Source organism: Sander lucioperca, chromosome 7 (genome assembly GCF_008315115.2).
Source record: "Sander lucioperca isolate FBNREF2018 chromosome 7, SLUC_FBN_1.2, whole genome shotgun sequence".
Taxonomy (NCBI): Eukaryota; Metazoa; Chordata; class Actinopteri; order Perciformes; family Percidae; genus Sander; species Sander lucioperca.
This window is the reverse complement of record NC_050179.1, coordinates 42646813-42672232: the sequence shown is the minus strand read 5'-3', so window position 1 is coordinate 42672232 and position 25420 is coordinate 42646813. Positions and strand designations below refer to the sequence as shown.

The following is a 25420-nucleotide window of genomic DNA, read 5'->3' as shown; positions in this document are numbered from 1 at the left end:
TCCGTTTTCCATTGCAGATTTTAGTACAGCCTCAGCGTGGCTGGTCATCATAGCGGCGCCGCAGTAAACTGCCATGACCTAACGTGACACACACAGAACGTCGAAGGTGTGTTGTTGTTGCCACAGCCAGAAGACACATTTTGTTTTTGCATGAAACTATTTAAAAATGGCGGGTTTGTTCAGGACACCCCCCTCTGTCGCTTTCACGTCACCTTTTGTTATCGCCTCAGCTCGCTTGGAACCATGACTGAGGTGGTACTAAAAAAGGTACCTGTTAGCAGGTACCAGGTACTTTTTTTCGTAATGAAAAACCAAAAAAGGTGAGTAGAGTCGAGGCCAGTTGAGCAGGTACCATGTAATGGAAAAGCGCCATTAAGATATGAGATTCTAAGAACAAAGCAAAACTGCATGTTTATAATAAGAGGGTAAATATTCTGTCTTTAAATTAGCTTCATCCTTGACTCTACAGTAAAGAAGGGCTTCTTATTAGCAACAATTTCCCACAACCGTTTAAAAGAGTGCTTTAAAAGAACATCCAATAAACAAATGGACCTGCTCTTTATTCTTTGCACAGATGAGGACAGACTGATGTTTCCAAAATATAAAAAAGATATATAAAAGAAAGTATTATTCTGTATTGTATAACCCCCAAACTTGACAATCTACTATTGAAGACCTTTGGAGGTGCTGTTTAGGTGCCTAATTTCTTCATTTGCTGCTTGATGTTTCTTTTCTTCCAAATGTGGTTCCAACTACAAACCCTTTATGCCGAGCTTCTCTGGTTGAAAGATTACATATTTTTCCTTTAACTCTGTGTAATAACAAGGCCCAAATGATGCTGTGCAATTTAGTATGTGTGCAAAAGAACAGACTGGTGGGATGGTGGATCATTGTACAGTCATGTCTATGCCTGTCCACATTACTCGCCTCAGACTTCATTCGCATTGCCTGCTCAAATCTAGGACCAAAGTTGGGGTCAAGTCAGCATGGAAATACTTCTAATAAGGCAGAGGATTTGTTTCCAGTTTTTCAGCTTATATTTTTAAAAGGAAATACTAAACATGACTTACCTTCACAAACTGACCCACAATCTGACTTGGTTATGTCAACAAAGAGAACTCATTTCTTGTTTTTGTTCAATTCCAAGATTAGCTCCCGACTTAAAGCTGCACCAATCAACATGTTTTACAACATTGGATCAAATGACTATGTACAATGTAAAAGGAGTCACTCATGAACACTCATGATGAACCAACGTGAATTATTACACAACAATGCAGTTTCCCTCAGCTCTATGAAGATTTTTTTAGCCTCTTTTAGCTCATTGTTTTTCTTTTCCAGCATGCAAACTACGCTCCTATCAACTTGGTTTCAAGAAGCAGCAGGCAGCTATTTTGTACACTTTCAGCCCAGTACTGAACAGCAGACCGACAAAGCTGGTCACTACTGAACATAAAGGATCATTTGGTTGGTTGGTGGAGACCAAATTAGAGCTAAAAAGAAATTGAATATTCAATTTACATGTATAAGGCCATCTGAGACATGACTCAAAATAATGCTAATGTTCTGCGTCTGCCGGATATGTAAAGAGACAAATATTTGCTAATATGCTAGCCTTATAGCTTTTATTGTATGGCAAAGTTGTGTTTTTTTTAACTTGTCCTGCTGACCCCAAATACTCTAAAAAAATCAATTATTGCAGCTTTAAGATCCTGGATGTGAAAATGTGGACTGGGATTTCCAGCCATTTGGAATACCTCTGCACAAGCGGTTGAACTTTATATTATAATAGTATAAACAGATTTGAGCAAGTCAATGGAAATGAAGCCTGAAATATTTTGTGTTCGAAAAACAGTGCCTATTTTTTTTTCTGCCGTAGTGATGATGACTGTCCTCTGTATTAACTGTTGACTTCAGATGTCTCCAATCACAGAATCTAAATACATACTGTACAACAGCCAGTCTCATTCATGTGAGTAGTCTTGTAGCTGGATATGACTTGGTACACCTAGATGGCTGCCATGGAATGTTAAAAAATTTAACTGGGACCCCAAAGACCTGATATTAGGCCAACCAAGGTTTACCTGGTACATTGAGTTGGTGCTATCCCTCAGTCAGTCAGTCATTGCGTTTCAATGCTGTTTGAGTGATTACATATTTAGTTTAGAACTGGTCAATATTACGCCCGTTTTCTATGGGAAGACGTTATTCTAAGATTATGTTATGCAACATTTTGGTGAGATTTTGCACATCTATGTGTGAATAGAATTCATGAATAGGATAATAGTTAACATTAGTACTAGCCGTATTAAAGCTATAGTGCATAGTTTCTGTCACCCCCATGAGAAATTCTAAGTAATGACAACACCACTGTTGCGTCCACATGATACAAGACTTCTGTAGTCACGCACACGCTCCCACCCCTCCTCCACTCAGTTGCTAGTAGCCAAGGAGGACACGGAGAATTCAAAAAACATGATGGACTCTTCAGAAGAGGTAATTATTTTCACTCGAGTTTTCCGCGCGGAAAAGTCACCGGACGACACAATCTTCTGAACATAGCCATACTGAGAAATACAGAGAGAGTTGTGTGAAGCTGATAGTCTTAATAAGCTTTGTATTAACTCATTTGGCAATATCTTCAATGTAACGGACGAGCTTTAATAGGTTTAGCTGAGATTTTTGTGATGGAGTTTTTGTCCCATGATCTTGCTGCTTTTGTAGCCTAGGGAGGATGGAAATGCAGGGCGAAATGCTAAACACCTGAACATTTTGACATGAAAATGGTTAAACATAAACTGTCTCAGCTGAACCCTTAACATAGGTCAAACATTTCTTTTAACTAAAAATCCCATTACTTGCCTTTCCGACAGCCATTGTCTTAATTGTCACTGAATTCATAACATGTAACAGAAATGTTAATGTTGGATTACACACTTCAGGTTTGAAGTCTTGCTTGATTTTCATAGGAGCACACTAAAGTGAATTAAAATCAATGGCACCCTGGAAGAAAAAAAAAAAATAACCTACATCCTCATGTAGTGTATTATCCACCACATTTCCATGCCAGCCATCCAAGGTGCACCACAGGAAGTTGTTCTGACCCACCAGAAAGTGTCCTTTCTATGTATTCCACTGTTGTGATTCTAAAAACCATGGGGATCTACTGTACATGACTCATCAATATAGCTTATATCCTGTATAGATATTGTATGTTTGTATAGAACATTATTATTATTGTATGCTGTTGGTTTGAACAAAACCTGGGTGTAACACCGCATGATATCGATGTTGTTTAATGAATACACACAGAAGATGCACAGATTGGTGATAATGATGGTGGTTATTCTTGTCAATAAATCACATTTACAACTGCACTTAAAGTTACTATATTACAAATTTTTCATCTGATGATCATAAATGGCCTGTAATAGCAAACAAGACTAACAGTGAAAAGAACGCTATTTTTATATAGTTTTTATTAATGCCTCTGCCCCGGTCCAATTTTTCCAGCGAAGTCACAAAATAATTTTTGGCAGGTAGACGACGCTACAGAGCACACATTCTGATTGGTCACAGATTTCGGTGTAACACCTGTGTTATTGTTTCCAGCCAGTTAAAAGGTAGCAGTAGATTTCTTTATATAGTCCTACTTGTATTAGATTTTATTTTAGAAGTTATCTGTTGTAGTTATGGCTGATACTGGAGCAGGGCCATCACAGAAAAGAAGGAAATTAAACGAGTGAATTAAAAAGTGGTAAAAACCCAACGGCTTTTGTCCAAAGCAGGCGCTAGAATCAACACAAATTGAAAGTTAGAAATAGTCAGTGGTGTAGTCTACATGATACGCAGGTATACGCAGTATACCCACTAAAAAATCTTTTTTCTTCCATATTATTTCCATATACCCACTTAAAAATGTGCAATGATACGCAACAACATAGATTTGTGACAGAACTTTCACTTCAGATATTTGTATTCACAAATACTGGGTCAAGTAATGTGACAGCAAACTAAGCTAACACTACAGAACATGCAGAGATACTTTTTTATTCCAACATCGACCCGCTGAGCGCAGTGCGTAGTGTAATGCTCCGCCTACACTAACGCCAGTATCCTCACTTCACCGCACATTTAAGACAAATATCAGTAGCCTATTTTATTATGTCCTCGTTGCTTTAGGGTCAACTTTTGTGATCCAGGCTTAGGTCCCTGATGTGAAAACCCCTTTACTGCTTTATGTTCCATTATATTTTTGATATATTTTGAATGTCATCTGTGTTTTCCTTCTCATAGGATAAATAAAGATATTCCCACAATAAATTGGGGCATAAAAGTGTATCAGAATAAAGGAAATGAAGTCTTTGACGCTCAAAATAACCCTGGGAGAGGAAACCCAGACCCCACACTTTCACTCCAGGATCCAGCCAAGTCTCTCGAAAGGACACCACAGCTCCCAACATACCACTGGAAACCAACACACAGAGGCTACCCGAGGCCACCCAGTTCACCTTCAGATACCTGCTCATTAGTCTATATCCACGACATTCCACTTCCGGGATTGCTCTGTTGCCGCCGGAAATTTTGTGTATGTCCTTCTTTTTGGCCAGATGTCCGTTACCAAATGCTTTCTTTTTGTTGGTATTCTAAACTCTGGTCGATTTATGAGGACTATGGTAAACTGCTCCTCAGATCTCTGCAAGGTAAATCCAGACAGCTAGCTAGACTGTTTGTCCAAACTGAGTTTTCTGTTGCACGACTAAAACAACTTTTGAACGTACACATGTTGCACCAAAACAAGTTCCTTCCAGAGGCTATTTTGCAGTGGCACCGGGGCTCCGTGAGGCGCTTAGCGGAGCTCGCCTTTTATCAAAACAAGTTCCTTCCCAAGTACCTGCATCCATCACTTCAGGCCAAAACGATTGTGTTTGGTTTAAAGAAGTGCCAATAAACCAGAGCACGTCTCTCTCCCATCCTGGAATGCTGGGTGGACTCGCCAGACCCTCCTCCGCAGCGCTGTGGAGGAAGGTCTGGCCAGCAGAATGCCCCAGCAGAGAAGTCGCTGTCTGTGTTCAATTCCTCCACGCTTGCCTCGGTGCCCTTTCTGATGATGTCGAGATGGAAAACGATCTTGTTGTCCACGTAGCCATAGGTCGTAGCTGATCGACATCTTCACCTTTTTCGGTTTACTCTGGTGTTTACATTTGAAAACGTTGACCCCGTAATTTGAAATTATTGTGTAACCAGTAAGTTGCCAGTAAGTCTGAAAATCAAGTGTTTTCCAGAAACTTCCAAACGCAAACGCGCCATATCAACAATGCAATAAGAGGATATCAGACAGTCAAAGTAACCTTAGTCTATATCCTTGACGTCCCACTTCTGGGATTGCTCGAGTGCCGCAGGAAATTCCGTCGGATGTATGTATTTTCACCGATGTCCATTTCCTTTGTGTTGGAATTTTAAACTCCGGTGGATTTATGAGGACTATGGTTAACTGCTCCTCAGATCTCTGCAGGGTAAATTAAGACAGCTAGCTAGACTATCTGTCCAATCTGAGTTTACTCTCGCTCGACCATTTTACAGCGGCTCCATTCTGGATGACGATTGTGATTGGTTTAAAGAAATGCCAATAAACCAAAGCACGTTTATCTGCCATCCCGGAATGCTGTGTGGAGTAGCCAGGCCCTCCTCCGCTCCGCAGTGCGTGGATGGTCTATCAAAAAGCGAGACTAAGCTAACCTGCACAGCTAAAAACATTATATACTTTCCAAAATTGTGTTGCAATAACGAGGGGGGCACATATGTTTTGAGAGGGATATAGGAGGGTGGGAGATAAGAATGTGTGTTTTAATAATATTCACAGTTTATAATGTCATGTATCTGCACTTTGAAGTTCAGTTCCTCTGCAGATTAACTCGTCTGTTCATGAAATAAAGATCTTCATATTGCACCATCTCTGCCTCATTGTGTTAATCTGTCAAACTGCAAACTCCAACACTATCAATCAATCAAATCAGTTGTGAGTACAGTAGTAAACATACATTAATGTTAGCCAGAAAGCATCCATTCAGTATTTTAGAGACATGGGAAAAGTAGGCTACTTTTCACAATAGAAGCACAAGAGGCTTTTTTTTGTTGTTGTTGTAATGTGCCGTTGTTGTTTGTTTGATTTAAAGGGAAAGACCACTGATTTTACAGATAAATGTCTGTTAACTTGTCAGAGTTAGTACTAGTAAGCCTGTGGAAACAATTCTGGAGGAAAAGAAACCTGATGATGTCACAGTGATGTCATCAGGGTAATCTGGACATTAAAATCCTGGAGGTGTAGAGTTTGAAGACATGGCCAAGCAGGGAAGGTCTAACGAAACATGTTTTTGACTGCATTAGGGGAAATGTAGGATCCAATGTTTTTGGAGTTTGACCAATGTTTTTGGAGATACCAGGGACTAAAAGTCAGGATATCTTGGACTCTGCCTAATCAATTTTTACCACTTTTTTTTTTTTTATTGTCTCTTGTATGGCCCCTAACTTTATAGAAGTGCAATACTAAGTTACTTGAAGACCCTATTCAAACCACGATAACATATCTCAGAGTCAGATATCAGTTAGGAGCGACCAACAGAAATCATCCAGATCAGAGTTGAGTGAGGATATTCATTTGTGCCATATCACATTCGCATATTAAGCTTCATGTCATTCTTTTCACCAATAAAAAGGTAATAAATAACTTTAATACACTGTAAATACAGTTTATGCTTGAGCTGTTCACTGAGTAGGTTATGAACAGGCAGGCAGAGGAAGAAACATTCCTTCAGAATTTCCTGTCATTGTGTTTAGAGTCCCTGTTCTTTAACATGCTCAACACAACAGATTGAAAAACATCGAGAACACGTGTCTGTCATTGCAGTCAAAGTAGGACTTATTACAATACTTATTTTCATCCACAGAGTGTGATGAAAAGCTAATCAGTAAGGTTGGTTTGATAACATCAAGTGCAGCTTTTTATGAAAAATCAAGCATTTACAGTCAATAATATGACAGAGATTTCTATCTGTTATTCCAGTCACTCTGTAAAACCAGCAATGAAACCTGCCTTGTTTTGCTTAATAAAAGGAACAGCTCACTTACAGTACAGTACCTAAAACTACTAGTTTAACCGATTTCATCCGATGTTTAAAGTGAATAAAATAGCCTTGTCTACTTACTGGAGTTCCACAACTAATGTTACTGAAGGGATTTAAACTTAAAATGTTGCTCTCTCCCACCCAGCGCCATCTCTCTTAAAGGTGCTGCTCCCAATGGACAATGTACTTGTGTGTAGCAGACAGTGGACCAAACCACTGTGAGGCAAGGAAGGGGGGGCTCAAGATGTTTTGAAATTTAAAATGCAATTTTTTCCCCATTTGTATTATTTTACTACTTACACAATTATTTTTAATTATATATTACTACATTATTTAGAATACACAGCTTGTTTTTTTAAGGATTGGGGGGGGGGCTGAGATGGGGTAGGTCCTGACCCCCCCGAATGCCTAACCCCGTTTACGTTTACATAGCAAATAATGGCCATGTGTACCACACTGTGGAAGGTGACATGTCACAGACTGTTGAAAGGTTAGAGCTCAGTTTTCAGAGGAGTCGGTCTCTTCCGTGGAACCATCACTTTCCACCTCCATCTTCCTCCTGTGGTGGATGTTCCTTCTGGGGGAGGCCTTCCTCTGCACCTCCTTCAGCCCCCCCACTGCACTGCCACTGCTGTTGCTGCCAGGACTCACTGAGATCTGGGCAATTCTGGGCAGCATGGGACAAGGAAAGAGACATTAAGAGAAGATGGAAGAGAGGAGAAAAAAAAAAGCAAAAAAGACAGGAAGACGGGGCGGCCGTGGCTCAGGACGTAAAGCAGTCGTCTACGGTTGCTACCAATTGAAACCACCAGGGATCGGTGGTTCGATCCCTGGGCCCTGCAGTCTACATGTCCATGTGTCCTTAGTGCTCCTGAACTGCCATCGGTGTGTGAATGTTGATCTATTGAGCACGTGGCACCTTATATCAGAGCCTCAGCCGCCAGTGTATCAGAATGTGTCAGTGTAGTGTAAAGCACTTTTGTCACGAATTCCCGGCCGTGACACTTGTATGTAAGTGATTGTTTGTTTTGTCTTTATCTGTAGTATGCTTTGTGTGTGTTCTGTCTATTCTGTGTTTGTGCGTCTTCCTCTGTCTCTCCCCTGGCAGTCGTTTTGGGCGTGCCTGGCCTTGGTTCTCCATACACCTGCGCTGAATCCTTTCACCACACCTGTACCTCATCCGCTCGTCTGGGCAGTACTTGAAGAACAGCCAGACATCCATTCGCCGCCGGATCGTTATGAAGTACTGTGTATGTTACCCGCTACCAGTATATATCGTGTTTGATACCATCCTGTTGCTATCTGAAAACTCTTGCCTGAGTGTTTGCCTGCCACTGACTGTTTGCCTCTCTTTCTTAGTCGAGGAATCCCAGATCTCAGTCCTGGAGTCGTCCCACACCATCCAGTTCACCATTTTTCGGATCAAGACCGACATTCAAGTCCACCAGCCAGCCATTCTCCGTACCGGAACCTACCTGGACTCTTTCCCCCTCCCGCACCTGCCAACTCCGTCTGTTTGCACATTTCTGACCTGCTTCTGAACTGCTTAACTCACACTCCTGGTCCGATCTGCTTTTGGGTAAAATCACTGCTAACCTGACAGCTTTGAGTGGTCGCTAAGACTAGAAAATATATAAATGCAGTCCAACAAAAGAAGGATATGAGGACAACAAAATGGGAATACAGCAAAAGGCCAGAAAAAAAGCATGTTAAAATATACTGGCTTGTTATATATGATATATGATAGTCATCATGTGCAGTATACAGTATTCTGTATGTGATTGTTGATACAGGTGTGTGTGTCCTTCTTCCTCTTAACATCTCCCAAATATTTGCTAAATATGACCCAGCTGAGCTTTATAGGGCATATGAAAATTATTTGATAGATGTTCTTTTTAATGGTCAGAAAACTCTAGTACTATCATCAGGCTGAGTCATTATTTTCCTATGGAGAATGTGAGGCTGGGTGGGCTTTGGGTGTTGTGCATTACACCATGCTACTGTACTTAATTGACCAATGATTTAAACGTTACTCCTGTTCTCTGCAGACCTTGAACAGCAAACAAGTCTCACTCACATTATAGTTTAAACACAGTATAGTATAAGCATTCTTATTTTATCCTATATATATATATATATATATATATATATATATATCCTCATTTGTAGCTGACTTTGCTATTGGCTATTGAAACAGGTGACGTTCTAAAATCAGCCACTGCCGACTTGACCAGCTGAGTTGCAGGCGAAGCGATCAGCTGCCTTGAGTTGAGCTAAGTTGGGCCGGTTCAGACTGCTGCAACTTTTCCCTTGAATGTTTTAAAACGGCATCGCGAATCTTCTGAACTGGGCTTTACACTCTGCATGTGTTTGTTCCAGGTGTTCCAACATTTTATGTTTTTAGGGTTATTTGTCTACTGCAAATGTAATGTGTTTATTTGTGAGCGCTGCCAGTGTGTGTGTGTGTGTGTGTGTGTGTGTGTGTGTGTGTGTGTGTGTGTGTGTGTGTGCGCATGCTCTCACAGTTTGTCTAGCTCCTGGTCCATCTCCGGGTCAATGAGCAACTCTGCCTTGCTGGGTAATGCTCCTGCAGAAAGAGGGACGAAAGAGAAGAACTTTTTTTAAGCAGTATTAATGGATATTCCATGAATGTGTATGAATAATGAATTATTTGGTGTAATGTAAAAGGGGTCACTTGTGTTGACAAATCCATGAGCTGTAGAGATAAGATACGATCAGACCGCATTTTATGGATTTATGCATAAATGTAGTCAACTCAAAAGGGTTCACTTTATTTTTCTTGGCACCGTATTATTTATTAACAATTTCTTCAGTGAAGCCTCTTGCCGCTCATGATGAAAAAAGTATTTCCACACGACTAGCAGTTATTGAGCAAAGAGAATATTTTTTCGATGTTGATGTGCGCGCTAATACCGCAGTGGCAGCGGTGCTTCGGGTATGAGCGCTACAATCCCATCCGGCGCGTGGCTACTTAAAGAGATATTTGGCTGATTACAATCTAGCTCTGTGTCATGGCAGTGTGGGCATTGTGTTTAGATGAACTGTGTTTGGCTTCCCTCTGTGACACCAATGCACAGAGCTCCTCGTGGAGCGGAGCAACAGAGGTCTGCTGAGATCCGCCTGGATGACACGAAATTACGCGTTTTGCGGTAGTGGGGCAGGTGGTAACAATGGAACTCCTTGTATTTGACATCAATTGATGAATGATGTGATATATTTGGAAAAGTTGGAAACATTGCTATTTGTAGTAGACAAATAGTGGTGCTTTGTGTCAAAATGTATGAGCTATAACAAAAATTCAGCGAGTTATAGGTGCTTAGACAAAAAGTGTTACAACCATACCCGGTATCACCTACTGTAAAGCTCAGATCAGACCAAAGACTTGCGACGAGACGAAACCGTTTTAAAACGTCGCAGGAAAAGGTTGCAGCGGTCTGAACCGGCCCGTCTTAGCTCGACTCAAGCCGGCTGATGGTGTCGCCTGCGACTCAGCTGCTCAAGTCTCCAGAGGCTGGTTTTAGAATGTAAGGAAACGTCACCTGTTTCAACAGCTAATAGACAAGTCAGCTTGTAAAGTCAGCTACAAACTATAGCAATGAAATTATCCATAATCCATTTTATTTCTATGTTACAAACTGTAAACAGGTCGAAATGGCAGAGTTTTAGACGGAGGCTCAACGAGCGCCCATGAGCACCATAATGTGGTCGAGCGAGCTAGAGAATGACTGAAGAGAGGGAGCGCCTAGAACAAAGCCGCGAATCAGAGAAATAAAATGTTTTTGCCGATTCATCACTAGAAATGCAACTGTAGCAAGCATCTCACTATCACGTTATCCACATTCATATTTAGACGCTACAAATTAAATCCAGCTACAAAAAAGCATGAAAGTCGGAGGTTAGAACGGACGTACACAGAGTAGTTGCTATGGAGAATGAACTGGGCTTAACCTTAAACCCGCCAAAATAATACAGGGTCCAACATAGGTCAGGGCAGTAAATAGAAAACGGTGTTCGGCTTCCCTTCGTGGCGCCAGTGCACATTTTTCAATATTTACGAGCCACCAAGTCAAGTCTCAAGCAAGTCTCATAGCTCTGGTATGTAGTAATGTATACAAGTCATGTATGATATCTGAATAAAAGTGGGTATTATCGTGAAGCAAACTGTGTACGCCTTTACACAAATCATACAATTGTACACTTATGTAATTGTAACATTTTGTATGTAGTAATGGTAGAAGTAGTAGTAGATTAATGAGTAATGTTAAACCTACCTATAGTTTGGTTGATGGTCTCATGTTTAGCCAGGCCCATTAGGAAGCTGTAGTAAGACACTTTGTTAAACTGTTCCAGTACTTCCCTCATACAGGACCTGGGAGGATAACTTCACACAGACACAAAAAAGTCAGCTAAAACACACACACATAAGAACAAATAAGTGCTACAATTAGTGCTAAACACCACCAGTCCAATTTGTGTTCAGCTGCTGCATAGATGAGTGCTGGGCCACGGCCACTGGTGCCCCTGAAGGGAATTCATTTTCTCACTTTTAAAAATATTTGATGAACTTCCATTCAACTTCAGTAGCCTTCTGGGAATGTCACCATCAACACAGTCTGTTAGTTAGCACCTTTTTGTCTAGTTATAATCATGTTTTATGATAGTAGTATAAATAGAATGGTTATGTGCGTTCCATGAAATAGGAAATTTCCCCACTTGTCTTCATATACAATCAATCTATCAGTTTTTATTTGTCACGTATGATTTCAAGGTTGTTGAAAATTGTATTTGCAATGGAAATTGTAAAAACATTGTTAAAAAATAAAAAAAATAATAGAAAGTTTCTAGAGGATGTCTGGTCCCAGTGAGTGAGGACTGGAATGTGTGTTTTACCTGTGCTTGAACCTGTCACAGAAGGCATCTATACACTGAGCCAGAGTGGACGGTTCCACTCCGTCCTGCTGCTGCTCCTCCTTGTCGTTCTCCTCGGCAGCGGCAGAGGGGAGCTGCTCGATGGAGGTGGACGTGGGGACGATGACAGTGTTAGGACTCTTCCCTGCTAACAGATCCTGGTAGATCACCAGCACGCTGTCCAGGAACTCTACAGACACACAGGATTACGGGCAGTTGGAAGTCCGTGGGTTAAATTCGGTTTTATTCAGCTTTTGGTTGGAAATGGGATTAGACTGCTAACATTGCCTTTCATCATAAATTCATTATTAGATATAAATGTGATATAACTCCATATTGTCCACTTCTGATAAAATGATTCTACCCTCAATATTGGTAGTTAATAGGTTTCTGTATTCCTGTCTGACATCTGAACATAGAAATGTTTCGAATTTGTTTTCTATTGAGAAATATGCCAGTGATAACACACCCATGTTAATAAAAGTTTACAGCCACACTGAGTGAACTGCCAACATGAAACAGTAGTTTCTATTGTACCTTGGTAGTAGAATTGTAGCTGGAAGGTATAAAGGAAATCAGAGAAAGACATCAGACAGTCGATGGCGTCGTCCATTAGAACAATTCTACAAAAAAACAACAAAAAAAGAAAAGCAGATAACAACAGTTTACACCGGTCTTCTATCAACCAGTTAAGTCCAGTGGTGTACTGGTCGTTAAGGGACCCAACAATTTAAGAAGTAACACATGTCAAAGTATGCAACATGAAAATACATTTAACTAGAGAGGATCACACCGGTTGCGATGCCAGGGGTGAGGACCCACTTCCCTACTTCCTACCATCCTACTTCTGGAGCCCTTGCTTGTACCTCATTTTCAAACTCGGCCTTCATTTTTATGTAAATTACACACCTGGAAAGGTTTGTGATTGTATCTTGCACGGTTTTCAGGCCAGGGGCGTAAAGTGTGTGTGTTTGAGTGTTTGTGTGGGGGGGGTTCCTTCCTTACTTCCTTCTCCGCCATCTTCTGGCGCCCTTGCTCAGAACTAGGGATGCAGCGGTTAACTGATTTCACTATTAACCGCACTTATAAACGTCACGGTTAATTAATCGTAAAGGCTCCACTACACCAAGTGTTAACTGACTGCACGTTATGTGTAGCAGTGTGTGCAGTTCTTATTAAACCTCCTTGACAACATAAACGTTCACGTTTGCGCACACACACACACACGGCACATCAGACGCCGGTCCGGTCACCGTGAGTATTGACTGTCAGATTGACAGTGGCTCCCTGTGGTGGGATAACTTACTGCTGCAATTTTTTAACATTACATAAAGTTAGCAAATACCAGGAAAACACAGAGCAGAGTCAGCCCCCGACTTCAGGACAGCAGCAGCTGCAACAGGGAATTCAACCCAAGTTGGTAAGCTTACTAGTGACATCGTTTTTTAACGTTGTTGTTAAGTGTTTGTTAGCTTGTTAACGTTACCAGTTAGCTAACGTTAGCCTGTTTAATGTTAACGGTACCGTTACAGTTAACAGCTAACGAGTCAGGAGCCGAAGTATGCATTTACAGTGAGTGCACTGACGAGAACGTGGCAATGACAACTTGGCCTTTGTTTGTGGTGTGACTGATTCACCTCTAGTCTCTAATATTTTCAGATGAATTTAAATAAAAATGTTGATGATTGATTGTTTTCTAAACATTCAAAACTGTTACTGTGTTATTTCTGTTTCAAAAGGCAGCGATAAATAACACCTTAAAATCTAGAGTGTTCATGTAATTTCATACGGTAGCAGTGAAATTAATTAATGCATAATAATCGTGAAACCGTTATTATTATTCAAACTGTAATCGTAAAAGTTTCATATTTTGCACAGTTGTCAGGCCAGGGGCGTAAACCCCCCCTACTTTCAGCACCATTTCCCAACCACACGCATTTCGGTATTCTGCCGTGATTTTGATCTACACACCTGTAGTTCGAATGCATCTTGCATGGTTGCGACGCTATAAATCATACATTAGACACGTGCCATGACTATAAAAAGCACTGCCTATAGTCTGTCTGTGTCGGATTTCAAAACATACACAAAGTGAAAACAATACCCAGTGTTTCCTATATGTTGATTTTGTAGTGGCGGCCCACCATGGCAAAATTTCTGCCACCACGGTATCAGAAATAGGGCTGTACAAAAAATGTAGTCGCGGTTGCCTTTTCAATTAACCTGCCGACATAATGCAACTGCCGCTCACATTGCAGTTTAACAAGTAGAACTATTCAGAGGTTATTGGGCCCACCCAGTTTAACTCTACATACTGTTGTGTTGATGTAGTTTATTGTCAAAACGTTCGCTTTCTTCCGAGTCGACTATTAAACGAACAGCTCCACCAAAAACGTCACCGCGGTGGGTCCGTTCTAAGTGTAGACCTGTTGTAGATGTTAAGTGCCCTATAGTTCCTCAAAATATACAGTTCAAGCACAACTGAAAATATGTCTCATTGTCTGTGAATGGAGGTGAATAAATATATTTGTTTGTGTTGCAGCAAAGTGTCCGTTCCGTTTCATACGTTTAAAGATTGGCGACGGGGCGCGCGGGAGGGGGGGGTGGGTTCAGACAGACCTGCCCCCACTGCTAAAAAAAATCCTAAAGGAAACACTGCAATACCAGCGTCGCTGTCGCAGCTGGTAAAAATATTGGTCTTTAAATGTGAAGGGCATGAGGAGAGAAGATTCCTCACACAATGACTGAAAGATTATATTTTCTTGTTGTAACATATAGCACTGTCATGTACAGTATACACAATATAACTACATGGTGAAGACTGCACTGTACTTTTAATACTACACTAATGGCCATCCTATTTGCTCTACAGTATGTACCTAATACTAATCCTCATAGGTAACTGAACAGACTTTCACAGCATGCAATGTTAAAGTTATGGTAACCAAACAAACAAAGGTGTAACCTCTTAGGATTAGCGAACAACAGTACAAAGAAATCCTGTTCAAAAGAGTTGAAATAAAAAAATTTATTGAAGGGTACGGGTGTAGTGTGTTGTCTGTTTGTGTACTGACCTGGCTACACTCTGCAATATCTCCAAAGGGAAGTCTGGACACAATAACTGCAGCAGCGACCTGTACTCCAGTATGGACAGTAAGTCTGGAATACAACAAGAGAATAAAACTAACTTTAGTTACAGTACAGAATATACAACAGTGAAGCACTGATTTAAATGTTAAAGACCAACCAGTCTAGCCAAATGGGTTTTTGCAAGTAAATTAATTCATATTTGGAAACTAATGACAGCACACTACTGACGTGACTTCCTATTAATAATTCACGTAACAGTCTGTAATAACTAGGACTTTGCAATGTGAGTCTTATAACATAAACCTAGCCTTATATAGAGAAAGGGACAATTATGTAATGACTATTACAATCTAACTATAACCGAAACAGAAAATGTTTCCATTCTAATTATTTCTGGCTCTCACTCACCTCCATTCTTGCCAATCTGTCTGTAACATCTCCAGAAGACTCTGATGAAGGAGGCTCTGTTATGAGGAGTGGCCCTGATGTAGTTATACTCTCGGAAGAGCACGTGGTTACTGTTCTTTACACTGCTGAAACTACAAACACACACACACAAATTACAAAAAAAGATACAAAAATACACTTCAAAAGTCATGTCATCAGTCAGTTAAAGATTGTACACAAGATGCACTAACTTGTGTTTACTTCCATCAACTATCTCAGCTAGGATAGGATGACAGTAGACTGTGTAGACACGTCTCACTATAGATTATATTCACTGCATACTGTACATTCAGCACAAAAGCGGAAAACTGTCTCACTGGCTTTCTGCATTACATTTGCAAAGGAAAAGGCTTTTATACACAGAAGTGTGTTAAGATGTACACTTGTAGGCAATTGTTTGGTAAACAAATGATCATATATTAGCACTGCTTTAGAATACATTTCTTCCAAAGGAAATCATTGAATGAATGTGATTATAAACTGAATAGGCTACCTAATATTTAACAAGCTCTTCTGGGGTGGTTTGCAATATGAAAATGTGTGCCAAATTGTACTGAATTTACAGTTTCATTATTGTATACATTACTTTTCCAATGGCATCTTTGTGGAGATATGTAATTTAAATATGTTTGTAGCCATCAGTCAAAACGTTTTCTGCTTTCCAGACCTACAGAACAACCCTACCTATAGGTGACTGACTGTGATGTGTTCAGTGTAACATACTATTCTGCAAAGTAACGGATCACCCCGAACTGGGTGTACTCCTCTTTATGTTCCAGCAGCTGGGTCACTGAATCACTCAGGTAGAACAACACATTACTGTCCGCTGTGAGAGAAATAAACACACAATCACACACGTACGGATACAAAGACAGACTTAAAAACTATAACAGCTTAGTTGAGAGTTTCAATAAATTAATTGACGATATACTGACGTGACAGAGCGATGATTAGACGACTGTTACATTAAAATATACACCAAAAAAGGCGTTAGCTAAAGAGCTCAACTGTTAGCTAACACTGCACAGCTAACACATAACCTACCAAGGTACTCGTCATCCGGAACGGTGGAATTAAAACGGTTCATTCTAGTCGCCCTTTCAGGAGATAACGTTGAAATTAACATGAATACACTTGGCGTGTGTGTAGCTCTGATGGGCGAAGTATCTAGCTAGCAATGTACACAATTTAATAAATGTAATTTATGTAGCCTTGGGATTTTGCGGGATTTTGCTAGCTATCATTGCACTGTCTGCTGGTCCTATACAGTCTATGGTCCTAACATGGTGGGCTTCCATGGAAACAGCAGGATGTTGTGAGTTACATAAATTAAATGCCCCCGAACATTACAGCACGCAAAGGTTCCTTTGCTATTTTCTACACAAAAATAATAATAATAATAATAATAATAATAATAATAATAATAATAATAATAAATAAATAAAAATGAAAAGTATTATTATTATTTTATGTGTGACTTTTAGTGTGGCTTTATTATAAAATTAGCATTATTTTTGGGGCAAAAATAATAATAATAATAAAATGAAGCGTCGAAATCATGAAATTGAAACGTGTTATTTTTCACTTAAATACCTTGTTTGTGTTTTTATGCTTATCAGTCAGTGAAATGCTTGTTATGTTATACAGACTCATATCCAGGTTTGCTTGCAATATGTTTTGTCTTTCTTATATCAAGTACAACAGTACTTCTCTTCGAAGCAAACCCACACTTGCCTGCTCAACATAGAGCGCAAACGAGAGCAAATCACCATTTACATCACTGTTCATTTCCTCCATCTGGCCTGTGTGAGCTTTCAAAATATCTCTCTGCGGTACTGTCCTCACTTTCCATTTTAGTGTTGTTATCCTGCAGTGCTTTTTTACATTTCTCTACTGTAGGCCTACACTCTGCACAACCAGGCACTAATCTTTTGCATAAAGTCTCTTGGAGTGTTGCTGATAGAGACGGTTGAATGTAATGCCTATATAATTCAAAAAAACTACAATGGCTTTCTCTACTTGAGTGGTAAGCCTCTGTATAATCTGTGTCTTTGAAAGGAGTCTGTCTGTGTCCTGTGCTGCTATATTTAAATCAATATGTTTTCAGTAATTGAGTGGCTTGTGTATTGATCTATACGTTTTTTGTTGTAAAAAATATGTACTTAGATGAACAACCTGCAGACTAGTCAAATAGGTGTAAAGGCAATACATGAAATTAATCAATTTCTTCTTCTTCTTCTTCTTTGTGGTTTATTGGCAGTTGGCTAACAACAATTTTTGTGCATTACCGCCCACCAACTGTATGGATCAGAATGTCTGGTATTTACAATATTCATATTAGATCATGTGTCTAGGATACTTTAATAGTAATCGATAACACACGCTTCGGAACTCTTTTGATATTCTGCCTTCTTTCTTCCTCATATTTCTAACAATATAGTATAACATACTCTACTGGTTCTTCTTGTCCACAGTAATCACATCTACTACCTGTATTATGTTTACCTATTTTGAATAGTGTACTGTTTAGTCCAGTGTGTTAATATTACTATCTATCTCTCCTGTTCCTTCCAACACATCTCATTTTCCCATCTTTCCTTTGAACTTTGTAAAAACCATCATCCTTTCCTCTCTTCCTACCATCAATGTTATATTTTTTATTTTTATTTTCTATAGCCTCCTTTGCAACCAAGTCATTTCATCTGAACCAATGGAAATATTTTTTATAGTTACAGGAATGGCTTAATTTTAGAGCAGCTAATCAAATCTCTTCCAATGATAAGCAATGCACGTGGTGGTCCAATCAGAAAAGAAATGTTATACTTTGGGGGCGGGCCATAGTTCAAATGCAACCAATCAATGGCTTTGTCTATTGACAAATAGGGACGCCCTAAGGAGTAAACTGTATAATGCGTAAATGTGTAATGTGGATCCAACATAATGTGGGGTGTACTGCTGTTTACTAGTCTGTAATTAATGTGTAATGCAGTGAGACTTTATACAAAGTCTATGATTAAACACAAGAGGGATGTTTGTAGTCAGGGTGGTGCCGGTCTCCGCCCCTCCTCTGTCTCTCCGCCCTTGGAGGCATTTCAAAAAGCTGCAACAAGTTTGACATAGGCAGCAGTGATAGGACCGGAAATTGGTGCCGTTAAAATAAGAGCGCAACATGTCTCACTTGCACAGAAAGACATAAACAAACGCAACTGTATCCCGCAATGTTGATTTGCTTAACGTTACGTTACTCTACTACACAATATAAGTTAATTAATTCGATACTTTGTATTAATCGAGAAACTTTCTAGCTGTCAGTTTTATTTAGAACCGGATGTTGTCTTCTGGGCGGCACTGGCAACGCTTGTAAAGCTCGGCTGAGCTTCTCTGTACACTAGTGATCCCATTATCATCCCCATCTAACTGGGCAGCCAGGATCGTATTGTCTCCTAGAGACGCAAACAGGTATCCCAGCGATATACAATTATTTTCTCATTTTAGTTAAATCTCGTATTTTACTCTGAGCTAGCATGCTAGGTTGTTGTGTTTCTGCAGCTGTCGTTGTGAACTGCGTTGTTAGGCCTGGCTGTGTTGGCGGTTGGTGAAGGAGGTTAGCTCATAGCCTTATTTCTAAGCAGCTAACGGCGGCTACCACCGCTAGCAATCAATAAGGTTTAGCTAGTTATGAACACCTGCTAAACGTAATACGTTTATACTACATATGCTAACAAGCTACATGTGTTTGACGACACATATGTAGCTTGTGTGAGCTGCTTGTATGTCGCTGTAACGTTAGCTGCTTTAACCAGAATGAGCGGGTTAACGTGCTAACCTAGCAACTGCCACAGTCGTTGCTAAGTTCGCTAGTTAATGGCGCTCATCTGACTTACGGTAGCTAAGTTACTAACTAACGACAGCTAGATAATATGGTGACCAGTCCCAATCTAAGTAAACTGGAAACAGCATTGGTGACACTCATAGACTTTTTTTTTAAAATGGGTGACAACAACCAGTGGAATGGTTAGCTAGATGATGGCACAGTTTGCAAGCGGTTGCTAACCTAATTGATTGTGACTGGGTGTATTTGATGGTGCAGGATGGTTTCTGATTGCACGTCCTCCTGAAGCTCCCCTGTGTTCATTCTTGTATGCAGTTCAAAATTTCAGTCAGAATTCTGGCGGTTTACTGCCACCTCCCTCATGCATACGCTCACAACGTTAACTGTCCTACTTGGGAAACACGAGGTATAATTGGGATTAATTACAGCTGGGTGATATAGCAGATATATGTAGAAAGTTATCGTCTGTGGTTTTGCTTATAACGTTAATGTTATTGGAATCTAACGTAAATGTGGCGTGAACTACCTAGATTGTTGTTGTATCAAAGTGGAGTGAATATGAATATTTTGCCTGCTTGGACATCATATCCACATTACAAATGAGTTTTCTTAGCTTGTGTACACCCACCCATAGTTTAGATTGTGTATGTAAGCAACAATAGCTCGTTGCTTGAGCAAAATATCACACTGTCAATAACCAGGATTCTTTTTTACAGGAACTTTCAGGTTGGGTGTTTATGATCCATGGTGGCTTAACAATAACAAACATGTCCTAAATTGAAATGTTTTTTAAGGATGTGTTGTTTGGTGGTACAGATGCATGCAGTCTTTGAGTGTGACGCAATGACTCTTCAGAGGGTATCAAGTCACCTGTGCACCTGCCTTAATAAATAACCAAGGTCTCATTTAAATTAGCATATTTTTTTAATGAAGTTAGGTGTTCTTTCCATTCAAAAGGTCTTCTAAAAAGTTTGTGTCACACGTTTGTAGCAAGTGTTGAGAACTTTTAAGGATACTATTGTAGATCAATATACCGATTAAACTATTTGGAGAGAAAAAAAATCTCTAAGTTTGCATTGCTTATATGTGTAAGACTAGGCTCTAAGCTGATGGTTTTTTGCTGAGATGTGAGGGATGTCTTTAGCCTGTTTATCAGACTGGGATTGGATCAATATGAAATATGAACCCATAGCCCCTCCCTGAATGTGCATTAGACAATCACATGCTTAAGCTTTCAAGTGAAAGTGAGTTGCGTGTCAGTAAGTCGGTGACATTGCAACTGAAGAAATTACTTGACACAAACTCTCTTTTTTATTGACCAAAAAAATTCCAATTGTTTTTTTTTTTGGTAAAGCACTATTACAGGACTTGAGCTTAAATAGACTGTTACAGCAACTTAACCAAAGCCTTTTATTCTCAAGTAATGATGTTGGCCTCAAAAAATCCATTATGGGTTGGGCTCTAGTAGAAATCCCAGTGTTTGCTTGTTTCAACAATATGGACATTGCTTTTATGTTCCACTTTTACTTTTAAATCACTTGACATAGTTTGAAAACCACTGATCTACATTACGTACATACTGCAGATCGGTGAATAGTAGATCTTCTATTACAGCAGCAGAATATGTTGTGTATTAAGCTGCACCCCCGTGGCAATTTGGAAAATGCAGTAAATGCTGGGCCATTTGTGTGTATTTGTGTTTATCTCAACACGACGGTCATTATTATTGCAGTGTATTTTGCTCCTGTGCAGTCCTAGTGTTGTTGAATGTCCCAAGAATGAGGTGCGAATGAGACGGCTGCAGCTGAAAAGCCATTTGTTTTCTGATTTTTTTAATTTGGGTTTTTGTTTTTAAGCCAGACACCAAGAATTCTGTGATACGTGTTAGTGTTCACTTATTCCTTCCCCCCCCCACCCCACCAGAAGTAAACCACACATGAAACGCACCGAATGTCATTTTGTGTCAATAATGCTGTTTTCCAGTTGAGTACCTTTTGGGGAAGCCCACCCCCGAGCGGCCACCATGGGGGATGATAGCGAGTGGATAAAGCTTCCCATCGACCAGAAATGTGAACACAAGGTGACTCACTGACTGAAGTTTGTCCTCAATGAAATTCTCTGCAGTTCACTTCCGTTTCATTCGCTCATTTTAACAATAATTCCTTTAAGTCAGTTACTGACAGGAAATGTCTCACCGCCCTGGTAATCTTTCTTACAATACAGACTTGCTTACCCTGTTTATTGGATCCTTACCCCCAAAAGGCTTTAAGTGTGGGATTAAACTAATACACACATCTAATCCAAGTCTTCCTAGTACCCTGTAAACCAAACGAGCAGGACGTCAGTTCTAATACAATGTACTGTAAGCATCTAATCAGGAAACGATGCGATGCCATATGATTATTGGTTGTTTATAGTATTTGGTTTTGCCTTGTCTCAAACAATGCCTTTGTGTCAGGCTCCTAAATGGCTGCTTGTCAGACTGCTTTATACAGTCCTGTATAGGCCTGGGCAATATGGCCTCAAATTTATATGGTATAATTTTAAGCAACGCTCACAGTTAGTTTGTTCTTAAAATTTCAATATAAATACTTCTGAAGGGGTAAAACAGGAGTAAAAATACTCTTAACTGTATTACTAGGACATATTTCACATAGTACAGAGTAGGGCTGTACCTGAATATTCAACTCTTTGGATATTTTCTGTGAGAAGATATTTGGTTTTCACGAACCTCTGGCGCCAGTGCTTAAAAATATTAGCCCCTATCCCTGATATGCCGGCTAACATAAACCCTAGCTACGTCGCATGTTTCGTCGCTCTGATTGGCTGTAGGTCTATCCAATTGCGTGCAGAGGCATTTTGGTCTACGAACCGTGGTAACACCCCTTGGAAATGGAAAATTAACTGAGAGGTTCCAGACTAATTTGCATTTGCGATTTGGTCTGTCGATGTCTGCACACAGGCCTCCATCTCCCCACCAGGAACTGGAAAGACATTTGTGTGTTTGTGTAGTCATGCTTCTCCGTCTCCTTTTTCAAGAAAGATAAACCTATCCATGAATATCTAGTTTTGTGTTGACTTTGTATAGCCTACACTTTTCTGTCCTTCACCCTGTTCTCTGTGACCATTGCTCTTTAGGTGTGGAAAGCCCGTCTGAATGGTTATGAAGAAGCTCTGAAGTTGTTCCAGAAGATAGGGGATGAGAAGAGTCCAGAGTGGGGGAAGTACCTGGGACTGATAAAGAAGTTTGTCACTGACTCTAATGCTGTGGCTCAGCTTAAAGGTCTGGAGGCTGCCCTGGCCTTCATTGAAAATGCCCATGTAGCTGGCAAGTAAGTAGTGGTTCCAACAAGAATATCATCTGGGGGCAACGTTGGTTGGGGCGTGCTGTTCACTCATTCGCACTCAATCATTTAAAATGTCACATTTCATCCTTTAGGTGATGCATCGATGCTTTATTTTTCTTTCTTTCTTTTTTTTACTGACCCTAAAAGTCCATGCAAGGCAACCTTGTTCATAAGATTATGCACGTGACGACGTCCAGGCAGTGTGGTTCTGACAGGCTGGGTTTTTGTCAATGCCCTTTGCTACAGGACGGCAGGTGAGGTGGTGTCTGGCGTGGTGACCAAAGTGTTCAACCAGCCAAAGGCCCGCGCTAAGGAGCTAGGCACAGACATCTGTCTGATGTACATTGAGATAGAGAAGGCTGAGGTGGTTCAAGACGAGCTGCTCAAAGGACTGGACAACAAGAACCCCAAGATTGTGGTGTCCTGCATCGAGACACTCAGGAAGGCTCTCAGGTCAGTGCTACTTTCCTGGGTTAGAATGACCACACTAAGAAACCCTTAATGTAAACGCATTGGGGACTAGTTAAAATTAAGGTTGTCTACATTTTTTTAAAGATATGCTATGTAGAGCACATATTATCTTTAACAGCTCTAGTAGCTTTCTTTATCATTAAATGCAGATGTAAAGCGACCATCTCCAACGTTATTACATGTATGTTGTCTTTGCTTTTTGATTTCCATGTAGTTAATAATAGCAAACTAGGTAGACAATAACAACAATCAAACAACCACGCAATACTGTAGCTAGAGGCTACATCAAATGGCTTTTGGCTGGTGTTAACAAGGGAATGGTACAGAATAGGGGTGTGACGAGACACTCGGCACACGATATTGGGTTCACGAGATAAGATTTGAACATTATTTTAAATAGAACTTCAATTAAGAAATATGACTGGAAAAATAGTCTTTACTCAGAGAACCAAGGTTACAACGTAACCAAGCGTTTCATTGCAGCAGTAGACAAACAAGGAAGTAGGCTGCTCTCAAGGTTAAAGGGCTGTTTGAGGGTTAGAATTAGGTTAAGGTTAGGCATTTAGTTGTGATGGTAAGGGGCTAGGGAATGCATTATGTCAATGACGAGTCCCCACAAAGATAGTGAAACAAACGTGTGTGTAACTTTGGCGAATGGGCAGGGGATCGTCTATGCTAATTAAGAGGTCCAAGCCAGACTCGTCTTCAAAGCCAGTTGTATCATTAGACCAACCAGGTCAGACTCCGTCTACTGGCTGCTGCTCTGCACTTGTGACCCATATCGCGAGACAATTTTTACCTCGAAGAGAAGTCTCGTTACATGTTAATATCGCGATATCTCGTTGCACCTCTAGTACAGATACATTTTACCGTGTGTAAAATGTAGTTCACTCATTAAAATATAATACTAAAGTCAAAATGCAGTTGAGAATAAACGGTCTGATGTTTGGAAAATAGGCTTGTTTGTCATCTTACCTTGAGTCACATGAGTTCAAATGGTGACATTCAGACTTGATTTTAATGTGGTTTTTATTTTTCACTGCAAAACATTAAAGATGACTGAACAATGCAGCAAACTATATTATTTTACCTGGATGTAAAATAATGTAAACGTAACGTACTGATAAGATATTTGTCAATGGTACAGTTCTGTCCTGGTGTAATACAATGTTGTACTTTCATTTTCTCAGCCTATTATTCAGCCATAGGTTTTTCGGTCAAATTTTCTTTAGTGGAATTGACAAGAATACTGTATATGTCTGATATCAGTTCATCATTTTAATGTTGGAGCCGTTTTCCCAGTACTGTTTGTCTCCTTGGATAGGGCAGTGCAGTGACCCTGTAGAAAAGTACCAATGGGCCCATTTGACCCCCTCCCTAACGAAAGCTGTTTATATCCATTTGATTGTTGCTTGTCAAAAGAGCAGTCTTCTTTCTCCTGTCAATAACACTAGCCATTTGTCACCTCTCGGTCTGTCGTCATCTTCCCCTAGTGAGTTTGGATCCAAGATCATCACTTTGAAACCAATAGTGAAGATTTTATCCAAGCAGTTTGAGTCCAGGGAGAAGGCGGTAAGAGATGAAGTCAAGCTGCTTGCTGTAGAGATCTACAAATGGATCCGGGATGCTCTGAGACCACCACTGCAAAACATTACCTCTGTACAGGTGGGACACACTCATCACTGCACATTAGGGATGTCCCGATTACAGTATCTGATCGGAGCCGATTATACATTTTTTTTTTTAAGCTTATCGAGGATCGACATTCACCCCGTTTACCTCACTCCGATCATGTACATCCGCTTGTAGTGATCGCTGCCTTTAATCACACGCAGACTGCCTGGATGCCGGCACTTTCAAACCAACATGGCGCAGCCACTCACCAGTGTCCGTCCATAGTGTCTCGTCGCTTGCCAGCCCTTGGCAACAAGTAAAAAAAGTCTGTCTTTCTTAAGGGTCTTTTACACTAGACGCATCCGATTTATGGCGCGCGAGCAGAGGTCGCGCACGGCTCTTTTTTTTTTTTTTTTTTTTTTTTTTTCAGCGGCGCGCAACAAAGCGGAAACGGGAGGCCTGAATGGGTTCGCCGAGAACCGGATGCCAGGACTCTCAAAGTGACTGCTAGTCTCTATTGTAAACGGACTGGGTTAAGATGAGTTCTTTTATGGTGAATGAAAGGC

The 25420-nt window shown here is 40.3% G+C and overlaps 3 protein-coding genes across 10 annotated transcripts in view; 2 read left to right on the top strand and 1 right to left on the bottom strand.

Moving 5' to 3' along the window:
• The window catches only part of LOC116048652 (C-Jun-amino-terminal kinase-interacting protein 1-like), a 38160-nt gene extending 34783 nt beyond the window's left edge, over positions 1–3377 (top strand). Inside the window, exons 13-14 of one of the 2 annotated variants that reach the window (XM_036003255.1) lie at positions 378–2172; positions 2216–3377. The gene's annotated coding sequence lies outside the window, so the exon portion shown is untranslated. Of the gene's footprint in view, positions 1–377 lie in introns of both variants that reach the window. The other variant, XM_031297831.2, reaches the window with a different exon arrangement.
• Positions 3378–7463: 4086 nt separating this feature from the next.
• On the bottom strand, positions 7464–16894 carry c7h11orf49 (chromosome 7 C11orf49 homolog). 2 transcript variants are annotated; one of them, XM_036002688.1, is made up of 10 exons: positions 16772–16889; positions 16635–16738; positions 16314–16416; positions 15552–15682; positions 15128–15212; positions 12591–12676; positions 12036–12243; positions 11417–11526; positions 9648–9711; positions 7464–7791 (listed from the first exon to the last, which is right to left on the bottom strand). In XM_036002688.1, the coding sequence occupies exons 2-10, from the start codon at positions 16714–16716 to the stop codon at positions 7623–7625; spliced, it is 1038 nt and encodes a 345-aa protein (XP_035858581.1). In that variant the 5' UTR covers positions 16717–16738; positions 16772–16889; the 3' UTR covers positions 7464–7622. The 2 variants fall into 2 exon arrangements, with proteins under 2 accessions (XP_035858581.1, XP_031153695.2); XM_031297835.2 differs by having other exon boundaries at positions 7466–7791; positions 16635–16894.
• Positions 16895–18891: 1997 nt separating this feature from the next.
• ckap5 (cytoskeleton associated protein 5) overlaps positions 18892–25420 on the top strand; it is a 50827-nt gene continuing 44298 nt past the window's right edge. For 5 of the 6 annotated variants that reach the window (XM_036002686.1, XM_036002685.1, XM_031297832.2 and 2 more), the window contains exons 1-5: positions 18892–19049; positions 21406–21502; positions 22561–22754; positions 23016–23222; positions 24734–24905. In XM_036002686.1, coding sequence (XP_035858579.1) covers positions 21446–21502; positions 22561–22754; positions 23016–23222; positions 24734–24905 — 630 coding nt within the window. In that variant the 5' untranslated portion in view covers positions 18892–19049; positions 21406–21445. Of the gene's footprint in view, positions 19050–20138; positions 20149–21405; positions 21503–22560; positions 22755–23015; positions 23223–24733; positions 24906–25420 lie in introns of all 6 variants that reach the window. The other variant, XM_036002684.1, reaches the window with a different exon arrangement.